Raw genomic sequence first — 18,550 nt, 5'->3', positions numbered from 1 at the left:
CTGCCATGACACAGTGGATGCTGCACAGAAGCAGATCCACAGCATCAGCAGGCAGCAGACCTCCATCCTCCTCGTTACCCCTCTCTCTTTCTCTTTTTTCTCCTCCTTTGCCTCTCCTCCTCCTCTCACCGCTTACCCTCGCTCTCTCTTGTCTGTCCTCTCTCCTCTCCCTCCGACAGAACCACGGGGCCTGCGTGAGAACGGCGCAGCAGAAGACCGAGCAAACACCAGCAGCAGGGACAGCAGCACCAGCGGCAGCATCGGCAGGCGGACTGGTAGGTGAGCTGAGGCCTGCCTCCCTCCCTCCTGCAGCACAGGCAAGACACTGCGTTCTCTGATCTCTGTCAAGGACTATCTGTTTAAGAAGTGTGCCTGTGTGTGCGTGTGCGTGTGTGAGGAAGAGAAATAAAGACAGATAGAGCAAAGATCTGGAAAGTGGGCAGAGAGGACTACCACACCCTGGGATCATTTACTACCACTGCCAGACCTCCACGAGGGGGATGTTGCAGTGAATATTTTCACACACGAAGCATCTTCATGCTGTATTTAATTTTGTATGTGAACACGAGGGGTGTGTGTTCTCTCCCTCTGCTCGTGTTGTTAGCTGTTTTCTTCCACTCTACAGCACTGAGACATGTCTCAACAATGACTGGGCCTTGTGCGTCCGCACACGTGCGTCTCTGCTAATTGAGTGTGTTGAATGTCTCACTAAGGTCACGGCGTTTCAGATGCCATGTGGACGTGTTGGCAGCCCAGTTGGTGACCGAAATCTTGTTTCCTTCCCACAGCTGCCTTCACCACCAGCCTCTCCACTCACATCGCCCTCCTCTGTCGTTCATCTCATTTTCTGTCCGTCCCCTTTCCTCCTTCCTGAAACCCTCCTCTCCTCCCACCACACTCCCGTCTCCAACCCCATCTCCTCGCGTCTACTCTCCTTCCGGCCGGCTGGTTTCCCAGGATGCCTTGTTCCCGGCCGCTCCGCTAGGCCCGAGCAGCATGGGCGGAGCCTGGGTGGGGAGAGACATTACGGATTGGACCCTTCCCCTCAGGACGGGCGCGCTGGCGGGTCACCCTCCCTCAACTTCAGATGGGCGAGGACGCTGAGAGCCCCAAAATCAACCACACCTTCCTGCGAGACTACGTCACCGAAGGTACAGCGGACGGTGGTTCAGGGCTCTGCCAGTGGTGTCGAATAACATGCCTGTACACATGAGTGGATTCATTTCATCTTCAGGCTTGAATTGTTGTTTCTGCAGTGCTGGAGAGAAAGAATGATGGCATTGATCACTCCACGTCCATCTAAATAGTGTTTTAGAGTTTAAAGATATACCGCCTTCAAGAGATAAATATTTACTTTATGCATGGGAGCAGAGACTGTGAGTGGTTTATAGAGATCCAGTTGTTTTTTCTTACATATCAGTTCCAATTCCTGTTTGCATTTGATATGCTTCCCAATTTTCTGCCCTTCATTAACCTGGCTCCACCATCATGTTTTTTTCTTTTGGGTCTCCATCTATCATCCTCTTTAATTGCTTTCGATTTCACGGTTTTTCCCGTAGCTGATGTCATCTCTACCGTGGAGTTCAACCAGACTGGGGACCTGCTCGCCACGGGGGATAAAGGTGGCCGAGTGGTCATCTTTCAGAGAGAAATTGAGGTCAGCTGACCCAATCATCAGCTTTCTTTACCCATATTTTATCTAATTGAGTCACTCTATTTCCCCCCTTATAAATGTTTTTCTGATATATCGTTATGTAAAATGTGTCATTGAAAACTGTGTTTTCTCCCTCGTGTGCCCTGGGCAGTCTAAAGGGGAGTCAGAGGAGGTGGGGGAGACGGGGGACTCTGGCGAGTACAATGTCTACAGCACGTTCCAGAGCCACGAGCCAGACTTCGACTACCTGAAGAGTCTGGAGATTGAAGAAAAAATCAACAAGATCCGATGGCTGCCACAGCAGAACGCTGCACATTTTCTCCTTTCCACCAATGGTGAGGCATCGGTGAACTTTTAACCTTTAAAAATCAAACAGAAATGTACAATTTCTTGCATAGAGCATCTGAACTCAATTCCTCCAAGGTATCAATGACAAACTATTGGGAAAGATCCAACTTCCAAAATATTCTGTTTAGAATTTTTGCAGGATAGCATAACCACTATACCACTGATAGATTATTAGTTTTGGGTAAAAAAAATTACAAAGTTTGATCTGTGCTTTAGTAATGAATAATTGTCAGTGTGAGACATGGTCATGTTTTGTAGACACATAGCCCTACTGATCCATCCATCTTCTGTACTGCTTTATACAACTGAGGTGAATCCAGATTTACATGTGGAAAGGTTGGGTGTACCGAATACAATAATAATAATAATAATAATAATAATAATAATAACAATAATAATACATTTTATTTGTATCGCGCTTTTCAGGACACTCAAAGTCGCTTCACAATACAACAAAATAAATAAAACACAGCAGCATAAAATCAACAGCAGAAAAAAAACATCAAACATCAAAAGCAAAACACATGGGTTTTGAGTTCTGTCTTGAAGGTGGGGAGGTTGGAGCAGTCACGGAGAGGTTGGGTCAGTGAGTTCCAGAGGGTGGGGGCAGCAATGGAGAAGGCTCTGTCTCCCCAGGTTCGGAGCCTGGTCCTACACGGCAGGGACAGCAGGTTGGAGTTGGAGGAGCGGAGGGAGCGAATACAGTTCACCAGTCCATCATGAGGCAAAAACAGAAGCAGATGACCAACACTTAAAACTATGCTCAAAATAGAGAGAAAAAATGCACTAAAACAAGTATCTGCAATTTGGGAGGAAACCATGGCACTCAGAGAAAATATACTGTAGGTACAGAGTGTCTCAGAGAGTATGCAGTTAAAGACCTCCTGAGCCTGTGATTGAAACAACAACCGTCTCCCAGTGAATCGGGAGTGCTAAACACTCCACCACCTACATTTCTCTCAGTTTACTAAAAACAGACTACATTTCGAACGATGCTAAATCGTCTCATGATTATCTCTACACATTGTAGAAATCTTCCCAATCATCCTTTTCCCCAAACTGTAGGCAACTCTGGTCAGATTTACTTCCTCTCTTCTGATGTGAAAATCCTGTTGACTGTCACAGATAAGACCATTAAACTGTGGAAGGTGAGTGAGAGGGACAAGAGACCAGAGGGCTACAACCTGAAAGATGAGGAGGGACGAATCAAGGACATCTCGACCATCACCTCCCTGCAGGTACACTGAAGCGTGCACATGCACATGCACATTGGTATTTGTTTCAATCCAGTATTTATTTAATGCACAAACCAAGTGTCACCTTTTCTGACTTTGATTCTGAGTTCAGATCCCTGACTCTCATGTCTTCTCATCTGTCCTTCAGTATTTCTGTCACTGTTTTTGTTACGTCACTTCTTTTCCTTTGTTTTTTTAAATCTCTCGCCTCTCTTCCCTGCAGGTGCCTGTATTGAAACCGACAGATCTGATGGTAGAAGTTCGCCCCAGGCGAGTGTTTGCTAATGGACATACCTACCATGTCAACTCCATCTCGGTCAACAGCGACGGGGAGACCTACCTGTCTGCCGATGACCTCCGCATCAATATGTGGCACCTGGGCATCACAGACCGAAGTTTCAGTATCCTTCCTTCGTGTTTTTCAACTGCCCTAACGGTCATTATTCTCCTCTTTGGGCGGCCTTACAGCAGCTGCTCTTATTTTTGAGTTTGACTTCATCTCAGACTGGATGCTCAGCTTTCACAGGGTCAAAAATTCACATAACATTAACACAAGGAAGAACACCAGGGACATATTTTTTAAGGTATCAGCCAAATTTGCAACCATATTGACAAGATTGGATTTGTATAAGGAAAGCCAATCCTGCAAAACAACAAAGGAACGTGTGACACCCCAATGCATCTTCATTTTATCCAATGCGACGGTGCAGGTAACAAGAGCCAATCCCAGCTGACTGCAAGGGAAGGCAGAGTCCAAGACAGTCTCCAAGTCCATCACCGGGCAGACACAGAGGGACAGATCATCACTCACTCACAGTCCCTCTCCCTGGCAATGTTACAGTAGCTAACAAACCTTGAGCACATGTTTTTGGACTGTGGAAGGAAACTGGAGTTCCTGGAGAAAACTCACATAGAGGCAGGCAGACTTGAACTGGTGATTAAGCACTTCATGCAGCTGCAGCATTGTCAGTAAACCTTAATGCACTGAATGAAAAATGCCCTTTTTATTTAAACAAACATGTTTAACAGACCAAAAGTGTCAAGACTGACAAAAATTTCTGCTTATTTTTGTTCATAGCTGTAGCATAATGTGCATTTCACACATTCGATCTTCTGGCATCGTCTTCAGCTGATACCAAAACTATACATACAGATTCATGTCTGAAGCATCTTAAACATATTTGCACCTCACATCTCGTCCTTTACATTCCTGTTCATGTGAATCCATCCATTATCAATATTTAATTGAAGCAGGTAGGAGGCTATGTTTGGATCTATGTTGAAAGCAGAGCGCTGTGTACCGCCCCAGTGTGCGTTCCCGGTGCAGACTGTAGTATGTTGCATGTATCGGTGTGAGCTGGGTGCATTTGGTGATCTCCCATTCAAACTGAAGCTGACCTAGAAAATCATAGAGGCATCTATGGAAGACGAGTTTAAATAATTCACTCGGCAGTACACTTTCTACTAAACCACGCAGGACTGCCACAAATAGAACAGCGAGGGGGACAGTCTGCATGCATGATGGGGATTGTTGGGGAGCATTTTTTGGGTTGTGACGATGAATTGACAGCATTTACAACATATTGATAACTAAAACAGAATTAATTCACTTCTAACAAGATTCCGAGAAGAGGTTATTATTGCAAATAAATTATTTGTGCTTTGTGTCTCACCCAGTCCTCTTATATATAAAAGCAGGAATATCCCACTCTCTTGGTTTATGGGTTGCTGTTGTGCCGTTTGCTCCTTGACGGTGCTTTTCACAGATATTGTGGACATCAAACCAGCCAACATGGAGGACCTGACAGAGGTGATAACAGCAGCAGAGTTCCACCCAGAGCACTGCCACTTGTTTGTGTACAGCAGCAGCAAGGGAACACTGCGCCTCTGTGACATGAGAGCCTCTGCACTCTGCGACAAACACACCAAACGTGAGCATCTTGTGGAGAATTTAGGAAATGTAGCCACAAGGATCTGAGCGTTATTCATGCTCAGATCCTTGCCTGACCTTACTGAAAGCTCTCACATGCACCATACTTTTCTGTGTCTAACTAGTTTTTGAGGAACCTGAGGATCCAGGGAGCCGGTCTTTCTTCTCAGAAATAATTTCCTCTGTATCGGATGTTAAGTTCAGCCACAGCGGTCGATACCTGCTGACCAGAGACTACCTCACCGCCAAGGTGTGGGACCTGAACATGGACAAAGGCCCAGTAGAGACGTACCAGGTGGGATAAGAACATTTCGTGATCTGGGTCTGCATTTTAGCCTGACTTTTTGAAAAATAATACAAGCTGTAGCTGTCTTGTTCTTAAGTGATTTCTGTGGAATTTATATCCACAATATTTCTGAAGAGTGAGTGAAGGAGTGTGAAAAAATGAGATTATTGCTTCCGAATCTTACAATTTACACATCACTGTTACTTCCCGAAAGACACAGACTGGAAAAGTAGTCATAGCTCATAGTAGTAGTAGTAATTGAATAATGTGAACGATTCCTTGGCAGACATCGAATCCAGATGTTATCATTATTCTAATAATGATTTTTCTTCTGTTTTCAGTCACTCATTGTGCATCATGCCTCTTTTATTCATCCCAAATATTAAGGTTGACTATTTTCATCCTTTCCAGGTCCATGAATACCTGAGGAGTAAATTGTGCTCGCTCTATGAAAACGACTGCATCTTTGACAAGTTCGAGTGTGTTTGGAACAGCTCTGACAGGTAAGTAGAAATAGGAAACAGACAGGGCAGGGAATTTAAGTGCGTTTGAAAGCAGAGTAAGTGGTTTTATTTTCTGCTGACAGTGATTCTCTGAATGTTCTGCCTCTGGCATCAACTGACAATAAATCAATCCCGGTGACGAGCTTTTCCGATCGCAAATCAGTCCCGTGGTTCTCAGCCATATCTTCACCATGTCTGATGTGTCTCCTCTCCTCTCCTCAGTGTGATCATGACCGGGGCGTACAACAGCTTTTTCCGGATGTTCGACAGAGAGACGGGTCGAGGCGTGACCCTGGAGGCGTGGCGGGAAAGCAGCAAGCCCCGGGCTGTGCTGCGGACCCGGCGCGTGTACACCGGCGGCAAGCGTCGCCGCGGCGACGTGGGCGTCGACAGCCTGGACTTCACCAAGAAAATCCTGCACATGGCTTGGCATCCGTCTGAGAATATAATTGCCATCGCGGCCACCAACAACCTGTACATCTTCCAGGACCGCGTCAACCCCGAGACGCAGGCACAGTGACAGGAAGGGGGGGTAGCAGCGCTTTTATCAAGAAACACAAACAATGACCCAAATATATTTGGAGGATTCGGAGGAGCGCACAGGAAGCGGAACGCATTGATGAAGAGATTAAGACTAAGTCAGCTGTTTCACAAAATACTGAGACGCAACATCTGTACAAGACTGGATTACTGAAATAGTGACAAAACTATCTTTTCTGTTCAGTTCATGTGGTTACCCAAGGAAGTGGTATGTTCTTTTTTTTTTTTCCAACACTGAGATGAATGAATGTCTCTGGTGCCCATCAGGACTTTTTTTTTTTTTTTTTGCTGCACTTTTTGAAGATGTTTGTGTAAAGTGCCCCTCAGTAGGGGGCAGTGAAAGAGGTGCAGGGACACCTCTCTATCCACAGTGACTCAGAGCTGTTGATCACACAATGTTGCACTCCTCTCACTAATGTGCTCTGGTAACTTTTCACACACCATGCAAGACGCTAAGTTGCTCGGTCTCAAAAACAAGAAACATCTAACACAGCAAAACATGCAGTTCTGGTGACGACAGTTTGAAGTTAGCAATGTGAACCATTAGGAATGGTGTTAATGTATAACTCTTCACAGCAACATCTTGAAACCTTTTTTTTTTATCTTTTATCAAGTGACATTAGCAACTGAACCTGTCCCACAGAGCAGCGCTCTTGGAGATTGCACGCATTAACCAACCCATAGTCTTTGTCTCTACTCACTTTGCAATAATCGCACTAACAGAAACAGCAGCTTCAGAGCTCTTCTTCTACAGATTACGTAAACATGTACACTCTTTTTACTGTTAGCTGTAAATATTCAGTGTTCTTTTTTTAAAGGTGGTACCAGTTTGGGTCCCTGAAAGCTAAAAGATGCATTTTGTCAAGTACGCTGTAAATGAACATGGATACACACTCATCAAAGGATTGTGGAATCACAATACTTCAGATATTTTCTTGTAGCAGTACATGCATAGTTATTGCTGACTGTAGAGCGAGGGGTAAAATGTGCAAAAAAAAAAAAAAAAACATTTTTAACATTTCTTGTGTATATAAAGCCTGCTTTTGAGTTTTGCTGGCTGATTCAAAGTCATTCACTTCATCCTTAAAATCAACGCAGTTGAGCGATTCAGTGTATTCTCATCCTCCCACACATGCATAAAATGAGGCTAATTGTTGATGAAATAGTCGACCTAAGACTAATTTCTGTCGACTGTGCTAATAGGAAATGAGCAGCATTCATTTTTAACACGCACAAGCACATTTTGTTGAGGGTTGTTGCAATCAAGTTCGATTCTAAGCACACTGTTCTTCGATGAAACCCCCAATTCAGCCAATCAAAGTTTTGTTGACTAAGCCTGTGAGTGGTGTGTTTGAAAGCCAGAGGGTATCAGCAGTGCAATAGCTCATTGTGTACATTGCTAAACTGTCTTGAAACAACAATGTCATGTAAATGTATTGTATCACAGGTCGTCGTACCGTATACCTCACAGTGCCACACGCTTCTCTGGGGGCGACACTGAAAGTCTGGGATGTACAGCGGTGAGGTGATGTCTGTATTGAACTTGAATTGTGTGACTTGGTCAAGATTTGATTGTTTACAGTGAAGTACTTTTGTTTTCAAGTGACCTTGGCCCTGATGGGATTATTGGATTAAGTGGTCTGGTTGTGTTCTGTAGCAGGTGGAGTCAAATAATCAGTGCAGAGGTGAAAATAATCAAGTTCTTCTGAACTTTTTTCCAAATCCGAAATGTGATTTTTGCATCAATAATTCACTGTGTAAACCATTAACCACAAAGAAAAGAAGAAATTGTTGTATCTGTCCCACACATCTGCTTTATCACTTCTCACACATTTTGGTTGCCAGATTATTATTCAATGATATTTATGTTAACAGCTTGTAGCCAAGGAGGATTTCTTATTGCCATATATGTTTTGGTCTTCACTGTTTGCTGGTGTTACTAGATGCAAACGCAACCTGGCACTAATTGATTTAATTGATCACAGCAAAACAACACAAACAGGTTTAGATCATGTCAGGCCAGCTAAAGTATTATACAAGCTCCTGGACAGAGGAAGTCAGTTGTAATTCTATCACAAACCACAAACAGCCGGTGTGAGGACGTGTGTTCAGGAGCACAGCAGCAGCAGCAGCATGTTGCCATTACTCAGTGCTTCTAGCGTGTATATTTATCATACTTTTAAAAAGACAAACCTAACAGTACAAGAACATAACTCAAATGAGGTGAATGAAAGGAATGTGCATTAATAAATGATATGAAATTGGTCAATTCTCTTCTGGATTTTTTTTTTTAAATACCATTTGTTTGATATTTATTTAGACACCTTATCCAACACCACACAACACAGTCTGAGTTTCACACTGAATGCAGTTTTTCACATGGGATCTCTTGTTTTCTCCAAAAGTGGAGCACTTTTTAACAATATTAGTTAAAGGTGCTGTAGGCAGGATTTTGCTAGTCAATGCTAATTTTTCTGTGTTTTCTTTGGATTAGATGTTAGAGTACCCATTGACAATCCTTTAGTGGTGTAGCATAATTGCACTACCGCGAAGGCGCAGCGTTTCCATCTGTCTCTGTTCTGAGCTGAAAAGGAATCTCGACAGCTCCAGGTATCTTTGACCAATCAGAAGAGCCCTGAGGCTCTAACCGTGATTGGTCGAGAGGTGTTTGTCGCACGTTCTTGTGGGAGGGGCTTAATTTGCGTAAGGGCGTGATGTCAGAGAAAACAGGACAGGATTGGCTGTGCTGAGTTTCAAAACACCATCTTACTTAGGTACCCCTAAGCAAGATGGCGGAGATGCCGAATCCTGCCTACTGCACCTTTAATCCTTAGTGAGTCCACGACTTCATAAAAGGGCACTCACATTCACAGTATAAAGGCTCAACATCAGCAAACAACATTCACAAATATATCAGTTTACAGCTGAAGTGTTCACATGTAAAGACCTGTGAAAATGTTGCTGTCCATAACTTTCAGTTATGGACAGCAAAAAAGGCATAAAATGAAATTGTATTACTTGCAAATAATTTGTCGACACAGGAAACGCTGCGATCTTAGTTCACGTGTTCATTACTGATGGGCAGTGCTACGGAATGGCAACAGTCTCATATGGGAGAGGAAGTACTTCTAATGTCTCTTCATGATCACACTCATTAAAAAGTCATCCTGTAGTTAAGTTAGAATTATAATTTAAGGCCACAAGTCTTAAGAGTATTAGGATGAAACATACATATGCAAATGAGAGCAAGATGATTAGCACCTAGAAATAAATAAATACATTTAAAAATGCAAGAACAAGGAACTGCAAACATCAATCACTGATACAAAGGTAGTAGCAATAATGCTATCCTGTAAACATAAACGTATAAATACTGTTTATCTCCTATTTGTTGTAGAGGTTTAAAAGTGGCCACAACTGACATTAGTTTAAATATATTGGAAACTAAAAAAAAATAACAATAATCCAGAGAAAACCCAATAGAAATCTTAAAAAAAAAAAAATCTTCCTGTGCAACTTAGTAAGACTTGCAACTCATGCAACAGTAAGTATTGTGTAAAATATTTAAAAAAATGATTAAAGATGTTAGCCACGTTAAAGTGTCAGTAACGAAACAGGGTCTGTCACTTTATATCGGAGGAGTTGTAAACAAAACTGCAAGTCACATTAGAAATGTGATCATTTCAAAAGTTCTGAAAGGATTCCAGTGAGTGCATCACTTAGACTTTGCTTCCCTCTTTTACCTGTCAGGGGGCGATTTTTGCTGACAGGAACGGCGAGAAGAAGAAATCAAATGCAAACTTAAGGGCTCTCATGGTCGTGCGTCTCCAGTCTCTCTCTATCTTCACCTGTCTGCCTCCAGTTAGAAGCGAGGAGACGCAGTCCAGACAGTGGATGGCCTTCAGCTCGAAGGCTGGAGTTCTGGCTCCGAGACGGCCTTCCAGCTTGGTGCTGAACTCCACCAGGTGACCGGGGCTCAGATTGAGCAGCACCTGTCTGAACTCATGGCTGGCCATCAGGATTACATCCCTGGCTGCATCCTCCGCACTTCCCTCCTGGATCATTCCCACCGTCACCTCAAATCGGAAGCTGTCAAAGCGCTTGACGTGGCAGGTGTTTTTGGCCAGAGCCTTGATCTGACACAACTCTTCCTCTTCTTGCATTCGAAGCAGCACAGGAAGTGGAACAGAAGTGGAGGTGATGTCTGCCGCTGTGAGGTTTGTGACCGTGGTGTTCCTTGGCTCACATTTGGGGTATTTCTCTCCGTACAAGCAGCGCAGCCAGTCCCCCATGAACACCGGCAGCATGTTGATGACAGACTGAGCCCCGTTCTCGGTCTCGGCCACACGGACGTGCTTGAAGCGCCCGGCCCAGGTGACTCTGTGTCCTTGCAAATGGCTGCAGAAGATCTGAGTCTGGGCCATGCCTTTGGTTTCCCAGGCAGGGGGACCACAGACCTGGCTGTACTGGCTCCACGTCAGGGTGGAGTTGTACACTTTCTGCCCCTCTGAGTGGTACACATAAAATGAAAATAACAGGATGACCATGGAGATACACAGTAATATGAGCTTGACCGGGCCCCGCTGTGTCAGTGAGCGGAAGACATCCAGGATGGACATGCTGAAACGTGTCCAGAGCCGCAGGGTGACGGGAATGGCACACACCACCAGCGTCACGATCACCTTTGTCAGTTCCAGCTCAAGGAACCACTTGAAGATCTGGATGAAGAGCATGGTGGCGAGTCCGAAAGCCAAAACGGGCAGCGCAAACAAGAAGAGAAAGTAGGCGACACAGGTGCGCATGAGACCCACAGCGGAGGAATTCTGCAGGAGAACCACCGAGAACTCACACCACATGAAGCACACAAGGTACGGCACCAGGAAACAGTACGTCCCACGGAAACCACGCATCCTTGCCATGCTACAGGAAGAGTCAGAAAAATAGGAGAGTATATTCAAATCTGGGATTCCTTCAGATTCCATTGGATCACTGCATTACTGGTAAACAGACTCACCTGAAGAAGAGGTAAAAGAGGTAAAGGTACAACAGGCAGGGGAGGCTGAGTTTAAGCACCACTGACTCTCCGAGTGGCAGCGTGGTGAAGGTGCGTCCCAGAAATCGAACGACAGTCATGTTTTCTGGGAGGAACTGGGTCAGGCAGCAGAGAGATGAAGCTACCTGGAATGAAACAGCATAAACATTCAGTCATCTGACAACATGAAAGATCAGAATTTAGAACCTCTAATCTCTCGTGTTTCTGACCTCGATGGCCATTGCCCGGCGAGTATACGTCGAGGCAGTCGGGCTGAGGCTGTGGTAGCTGACAGCCGTAAAGAACACAGCCACAGTGGAAAGCTCCGAACACGGGATCCAATGCTTGTCGGCGACAGGGAAGGAAAAAATGACAAAGAAAACAGAAAGGATGAAGTACAGGTATGGTTCCAGATTGTTCCAGCCGAAGTTTGTTTCGGCTTGCTCCACATCGAGACCCGGCTCAAAACGTATCAAGAGAGACGTGAGGGCCCGGAAGTTCTCCCATGTCTGAAAGAAGAAAACAAAAACAAATAAAAGTTTGTTAAATCAGCAAGTATATCATCCCTGCTGTTAATGTTACTGTTTCGCAATAATTCAATCCTGTGTTTGTCGTGGTTAATAAGTAAGGGCGACTAGAGGTAGGAAGAACCCACCTTGCTGCTCTGAAGAACACGCAGAGTACAGATGATCATGGATATGAAGGACAGGTAAAAAACCAGCAGCGGGATGACAAAAGCAAACAGGTCAACGGTCAGGTTGCTGATGATGAAGAAGAAGATGAGTGCATTGACATGCTGCGTGGGGATGACGGTGCTCAGCCACTGGACGCCGGCTCGAGACGCCCAGTCGACCAGGTGCTCCTTCATCTCAATCGCTGCATGCAGAGGATACTGCAGCATCTGCAATGAAGAGGGACAGAAAAAGATGACCTCAAACTATTGAAAAATGAAACAGAAGACAGAGAATGCACTGACTAAATATTACAACACACTCAGTAAAAGAAAGAGAAGAAAATGTGAACAGTAATCTCAGACATGATCAGAGAAACGTACCATTAGCCGTGATTTCATGTCCATGGCTCTTTGAATGGCGCCAGTCTGCTTGGAGTGGAGCATCAATCTGCTTCGGCCAAAGGTCCAAGAACCTCTGTTGGACTTTTTACATCCTGATGGAACGAGTGCAGTCTTACGCTGTGACACAGAGCTGAGGTTACACATCAGAACCGTCACTTCAACAGCTGTGATATTCTCCTAGTTTTTGTTGGCTCTGTATTTTCACCTCCTTCACAGCGGGTGCAGGGCTCTCTTTTTTGTCCGAAACTTGAGTGTTATTCTGGGCTCCTGAGGGGACGATACCCTGAGCATATTTTTTCGTCATCTCCACAAAATCATCGAGATCCACCATCTGCTGGGCTGAGAGGACACAAATAGTCTATTATGCACAAATACACAACAAATCTCTCTCTTTTTATTTTATTTTTTTTTTCCCCACTCCTTCTGGACACCTACAATCATTCCTGACCATGCTCCTCAGCACTTTATGCGTTTGGCCTGATGAGGGAGCAGGAATCCTGTTAGCAGCACCATCTGTTGGTGAGAAATGAACACAGCAGCAGTGAGGCACAAGCTTCTCCTGAATGCCTGTGTGAAATGTGACACTGGCTGCGGTGACAGCTGACTCCATTGAAATTGCAAAAGGAATTACGTAATATTTTCAAATTACAGCATCCTAAAACATTCAGGGAAGCCTGTGCTCCACCAGACAGGATTTTTATCACTATGCATAAAACTCCTTGTAGTATTTATGGCACGTTTGCTCTAACATTGGTGTGTGTGCCTCCTACCTGCCACTGCATTGACCTGGCTGACATTCTCTAGCATCTCAGACATAGCCACCTTCTTCTTCCTGTCCGGATTGAGTTTCCAGTACATCATCATAGCCGCTTTGCGCACTGCCAACTCAAACTTGCTCTCTGTCGATAACTTGCGTACATCAGCTTCATTCTCTGCCGTGATTCCTGAGGTTGGATGAGAATCTGTTACTGGACTACAAACACAGAAGCAGGGATACTGTCATGCATAAAATAAATTCTGATGCATTAACCTTTTCTCTGGATCCAGCAGCGTTGCAGCGCTCTGGCTGCACTCTTCCTCCCCTGTTTAGCTGCTTTAATGAACCAATCAACAGCCAGGCAGTTATTTACATCACTGTCCTTTTCTTCAGCAAGAATCAAGTAGTGCTGACCCAGCTGAAACACACGCAGCAGAAATGAAAGCGAATACCAAAAATAAGCCTCTGTGACCTGGATCCAACCACATCAAAACTTTTCTCCTGCAAAACATTCCTTTTACAGCACAAAGAGTTAATGTGATGTTACCTGGAATTATGGAGAAGTCCATTGGTCCAAAATGTATTGATTAATCTTAAATAAGTACAGGACGTACTAACAACTTGTAATCTTCACTTTGTTTCAATAATTCTCACCACAGTTCACAGTAGCTGATGCACAGCAGAGGACTACAGTACTCATGATTCCTTGTTTCTCGGGCACTTGGTGTGTCTGCCATTGCTAACTAATGGGAGCAGCAGGGGCCTCAGTAGCATATCAAGTGACTGTTTTCTAATATTAACTGTCTTTCATAACTATGCTCTCATGCTGTTTTATCACGTATCTGTTTCTAGTTGATGAGTTTTAATTTAAACTGAGTCTGCATTATTCATGTCTGTATAGCCATATAAACCTGCTTTTTTGGCAATAACTAAACTATATGAACATATAATAATATAGTTTATTAGAAATAGACAACAAAAATTACAATTGTATTGTTTATATGAAATGTATAGACATGCAAATATGTGACAAGGTGCAGCCTATCCTTCAGGGATCCGACCCATTAAGCTCAATATTCATATTGCATTCAAGGCTTAACTGACGCTCTCACATGTTTGGACCTTTCCTAAAATACACACACGTTCTACATGATGGGTAAATGCAATCTCCAAGGAATTTACCCTTCCAGGGCTTCTGGGCCTGAAATATGCTGTCTTAAGTTCCATCCTTAGTGAAATTTGCATGTGAGGATAATCCTGAATGTTTCTTTCTTATTTGCAAATTCAGCATGTGCTGCAGCATACTGTAACAGTTCTTCTTAATGATTTATAGGCATGGTGAATATTTCTGCATTCCACTAAAAATTCTGGAATCGTCTTCCAAGGAGCCAAAAATAGACACACTCACACCCAGACTAAGAGAGAACCAGCAGGACAGAAAACAATGTCATGTGCTTTCCCTCACCCGGGTCTGAGCCCTGGCATCACCAGCGTTGGCCTTCTCCTCCAACTGCTCCAAAGACAAATCCTCCTCTGGTTCTTCATCTGAAGGAAACGAGGCCACAGGAAATTAATTTAACATGTATATAAATCAGTCTGTAACAGTGGTAATGATTTTATTTCATAGGACCAAAGAGACCAAAGGCTGAAACCTCACACGTACGGTGTTCACAGCCAGCAATGATTAAATCTTATCTGACATACATCTTGTAACTTGAACATAACAAGAAGTCAAAGGTGGTGTAGATGTGATAGTGTGTGCATTTAAAACGTGTCTGCTTCAGTCAGCCTTTCAAGATATCCAGTGACGAGGCCCCGGGGCCCCAGAAACACCATGCCAGGCTGCCATGTTGCGCCCAGACGTGTAGCTTACATGACGTTTCGCAACTGTCAGTGTCTCCCTGGTGTCCTTTAAGCATCGGGGTTCACCCTTTTCACGTGTCACCCCTTGCTTAAATGTCACACTTTCTCAAGCGCAGCATGTCTTACTGGTGAAGCTCTGAAACAAACTGTTGAGGAATTGTCTCAATCTTTAAATGAGTCATTAGACAATTCGATTGATCTACAAAGGTTAAAAAGAAATAAAAGCGAACAGTGAAACAGAACTTGAGTGTGTTCACATTCATCTGGACTATGTGCCTGTACCATGTGTGTCAACGTGTTGACATGCTGAGTGCCTGATACACAGCTGCTAGCATGCATTTCATACATGTCAAAATGTTCAAGTGAAAATGGTTCCACCAATATTTGACCAATTCCTTCTGGACCACCAGCACTGACCACCTGCTACTTAGATATAAACCCATATATCTTTAAAAAAAAAAAAAAAGAAGCTATTGATCTATGACAATAATTCTTGTTTTTATTTCTCATAACAGATTATTTGTTTCAATGTGGACCAAAGAGACTGACTTGCAAAAAAGGTATGCGTTATAGTAAACAAACAGAGGTCAAGTAGGTGAGAAGCTGTTTGATTGCAGGTCGACTTCTCTTCACGTGCCAGTCAGCTTGGATCATAATGTGAATCTGAATCATGTGAACATGAAACAGGATTCAAGCAATTTATTTAGTAAATTCCAGTACTATTAACATTGTTTGGTGACACTGATTGATTTAAGTGTAGCACCAACTAAGTTTATAACACAAGCTTTAAAGTTTACACAAATCTATGTTTACGTACAGGTGGGTTTACACTCGAAAGATGCTCCAAAACCTAGCATAAGAATTATCACCTAAGCACAGGGTGTGTGGTCTGTGACTTTCTGACTTACAATAAGAGATTTAAACAAAATAATGTGAAAGACATCATTACCGTCATCTTCTTTGGCATCCTCTTCCTCTGCTTTTCGAAGCCTCTCCTGCATTATTACACGCTTGGCAATGGAAGCAAAGGTGTGTTTTGTGGGGGAGGCAGATGCAGCAGTGGATGAAGGAGGTGAATCCATTGGAGCACTACAGGCTGAGGTCCTTGATGCAGGCGATGCAGAAATGAGTTTGGAAGGGGAAGAAATTGTGGAAGTTTGTGGAGGAGCTGGGCTTTTGGAATCAGGCAAAGGGGGTTTATTGTGAAGAGTTTTGTATGTAGGTTTCGAGGGCACAGTGGGGGATGAGGGCTTTGATTCGTCTACAGGAGGAGAAGATTGCATCTGTTTGGAGGCGTTAGGCATGGTCGGTGGAGGAGAATTTGATAATATTCTGGTTTCTGAACTGGGTGGAGATTTGTTGTGGGGAGGAGTAGCTGCAGAGAGGTCTTTAGAGACAGGTGATGAAGGAATCTGTGCAGGGAGGGGACATGAGGGTTCATCCAGGACAGGGCATGAACCCTGGCCGTTGACAGCCGTGGGTGTTGATGAGAAATTCTTCTCCATTTTTCCTGAAGAAGGAAAAAAATGTATGAGAGTAATTTATCATGTTGACAGTTTCCTACAGTGAGTCATGGGCTATGTGAGGACAATATTCTGTGAGGTAACCCTGGAGGATCCTCCAGATATTTTCTCTTTTGAAACATGAATTTTTGACATTTTAGAAAACAGTCAGCACAAAGCCATAGCCAATAGTTCAAACAAAAAGACAGAAATTAGATGAATAAGAATGGGATTAGTTACAGAACTAAACTGGGATTTAGACTTAGAGAATACATGGAATACCGTCTGTTTCAACACTGTCACGTTTGATTAAAACAGTTTTATATATATCTTCTCGTGCCCACGCGGACTCGCAACCTGCACGCGTATTCTGAATTTCATGAAGTTTCTCCACAACAGTACAAGTAAACGGCACAAAGAAAGAAAATACAATACTTACTAATGAGACATACACGTTTCTTGAGGACAATATCCTGATCCTAAAAGTTGGATGTGTTTGTCATGACGAAGTTTTCTCTACCACAGATCAACGAAACCAGAGACGCACACTTGCTGCCGTCAAATACAGCTCTATAAACAACACCACAACTTCAAGTCCCGCCCCCTTAGAATGAACTCTCCCTCATAGAGAGGAGAACATGTCCGTCAAAGCATCACCGCACATGATTGGTTAACACTGGGTGTGTGTATCTGTGTGCCTTTCCCCCCCAAAATGTTTTATTTATTAAAACCTCATTATGATCCATGTTTTTTCTGACATTTTGAATCGAGAAAAGTAGAGAAAATAAAATGATTGTTCACTGGTATCAAGTAAAGGCAACCAAAGAATAGCCACTCTAAGTAGATTATGAGGTTCCAGGTCAAACAGCATGCAGGCCTGCGCTTAACGTGGCTCTCTTCCATATGGCACCAGCAGACAGCCAGCCTGACCACTGAGGCTGCTGGGTGTGAATAAGACATCACTCCAGAAGAAAGATGCAAATCAGCACAAGCATATTGTGAGAAGCGGTTTTGGGTGATTTGCACATCTACCATGCGTTGCTCAAATAATGGATCCGTTATTTTCTCAAAGATCTGCCGATACAGATAATCATGCAATGGATGCAATCCGTCGATCCCGTCAGGTTTATAATTGTGTAATTTTCGATTTTGAGCATTTGGCTACTTTCACATAGATTATATAAATGTCAACTTTTCTATACCTAATTATCACATTTTTAGTGACAATTTACCCCTAACCATAACCAAGGGTCCATTATTTGTGCAGCACAATCGAGAGTTAGCGCCAATCACCCAAAAGTGCACTGAACAGCTGCACTGAGTGACGCTGGGAGCTGTCCACCTGCCTGAGTGCTGAAAACAGCAGCTCTTTCTCTTTCTCTTTCATTGTCTCACTGAATCCTCAAAGGACACAGCTAGTGAGACAATTTCTCCAAGCCTGACACAGGATAAATCAGGATCTGTCCTCAGCGCGGGTGAACATAAAATGTCCTTGTTCACTGTTTTCAGCCCAGTGGCAATAAAAGCACTCTGGAGGTCTGGAGCTTCACCTGAGAGCTTATTCAAGCCCAGCTGCTCGTAACAGGAACAGTTTAGCACCAAGGCACCATGGGCGATTTGTATGTCTCCCCAGATGTGGGTTAAAAGATGACACATGCTGCTTTAATCCTCTGCTGATGTGACCTCCTCACGCACAGCCCCCACATCAGGAGACAAGGGATGGAGAGAGACAAAGGGACGCACAAAGAAATCCCTTAATGTCACTGCATTTAGTATATAGAGAAAAAAATTATGCTTCTCTTCAAAAGTAGTTCACAGTGACACA

The 18,550-nt window shown here is 43.8% G+C and overlaps 2 protein-coding genes across 3 annotated transcripts; one reads left to right on the top strand and one right to left on the bottom strand.

Moving 5' to 3' along the window:
• Positions 1-232: 232 nt before the first annotated feature.
• ppp2r2ca (protein phosphatase 2, regulatory subunit B, gamma a) lies at positions 233-6,491 on the top strand. Of its 2 annotated transcripts, none has more exons than XM_030094076.1 (10): positions 233-275; positions 958-1,151; positions 1,560-1,657; positions 1,806-1,989; positions 3,128-3,240; positions 3,461-3,638; positions 5,004-5,168; positions 5,293-5,462; positions 5,865-5,956; positions 6,179-6,491. In XM_030094076.1, exons 2-10 carry the CDS (start codon positions 1,088-1,090, stop codon positions 6,474-6,476), a joined length of 1,362 nt encoding a protein of 453 aa, XP_029949936.1. In that variant the 5' UTR covers positions 233-275; positions 958-1,087; the 3' UTR covers positions 6,477-6,491. The 2 variants fall into 2 exon arrangements, with proteins under 2 accessions (XP_029949936.1, XP_029949937.1); XM_030094077.1 differs by having other exon boundaries at positions 261-279.
• A 3,751-nt stretch (positions 6,492-10,242) lies between these two features.
• wfs1a (Wolfram syndrome 1a (wolframin)) lies at positions 10,243-16,728 on the bottom strand. The gene is made up of 11 exons (XM_030092983.1): positions 16,173-16,728; positions 14,826-14,905; positions 13,634-13,778; positions 13,374-13,547; positions 13,039-13,116; positions 12,809-12,942; positions 12,583-12,720; positions 12,184-12,429; positions 11,759-12,037; positions 11,511-11,674; positions 10,243-11,416 (listed from the first exon to the last, which is right to left on the bottom strand). The coding sequence occupies exons 1-11, from the start codon at positions 16,726-16,728 to the stop codon at positions 10,243-10,245; spliced, it is 3,168 nt and encodes a 1,055-aa protein (XP_029948843.1).
• Between the last annotated feature and the right edge of the window lie 1,822 nt (positions 16,729-18,550).

This window comes from Salarias fasciatus, chromosome 6 (genome assembly GCF_902148845.1).
Source record: "Salarias fasciatus chromosome 6, fSalaFa1.1, whole genome shotgun sequence".
NCBI lineage: Eukaryota > Metazoa > Chordata > Actinopteri > Blenniiformes > Blenniidae > Salarias > Salarias fasciatus.
The sequence above is the reverse complement of the archived record's forward strand: the minus strand, read 5'-3'. Positions and strand labels throughout refer to the sequence as shown.

Excerpts from the sequence above, each read along its gene's own strand:
- wfs1a (XM_030092983.1), bottom strand. The coding sequence starts at position 16,728 with ATGGAGAAGAATTTCTCATCAACACCCACGGCTGTCAACGGCCAGGGT. Across the intron at positions 13,548-13,633 it reads CTGCTGGATCCAGAGAAAAG|GAATCACGGCAGAGAATGAA; the intron begins GTTAATGCATCA and ends ATCCAACCTCAG. Across the intron at positions 11,675-11,758 it reads GCCGGGCAATGGCCATCGAG|GTAGCTTCATCTCTCTGCTG; the intron begins GTCAGAAACACG and ends GTTTCATTCCAG.
- ppp2r2ca (XM_030094076.1), top strand. The coding sequence starts at position 1,088 with ATGGGCGAGGACGCTGAGAGCCCCAAAATCAACCACACCTTCCTGCGA. Across the intron at positions 3,241-3,460 it reads CGACCATCACCTCCCTGCAG|GTGCCTGTATTGAAACCGAC; the intron begins GTACACTGAAGC and ends TCTTCCCTGCAG. Across the intron at positions 5,169-5,292 it reads CTGCGACAAACACACCAAAC|TTTTTGAGGAACCTGAGGAT; the intron begins GTGAGCATCTTG and ends GTGTCTAACTAG.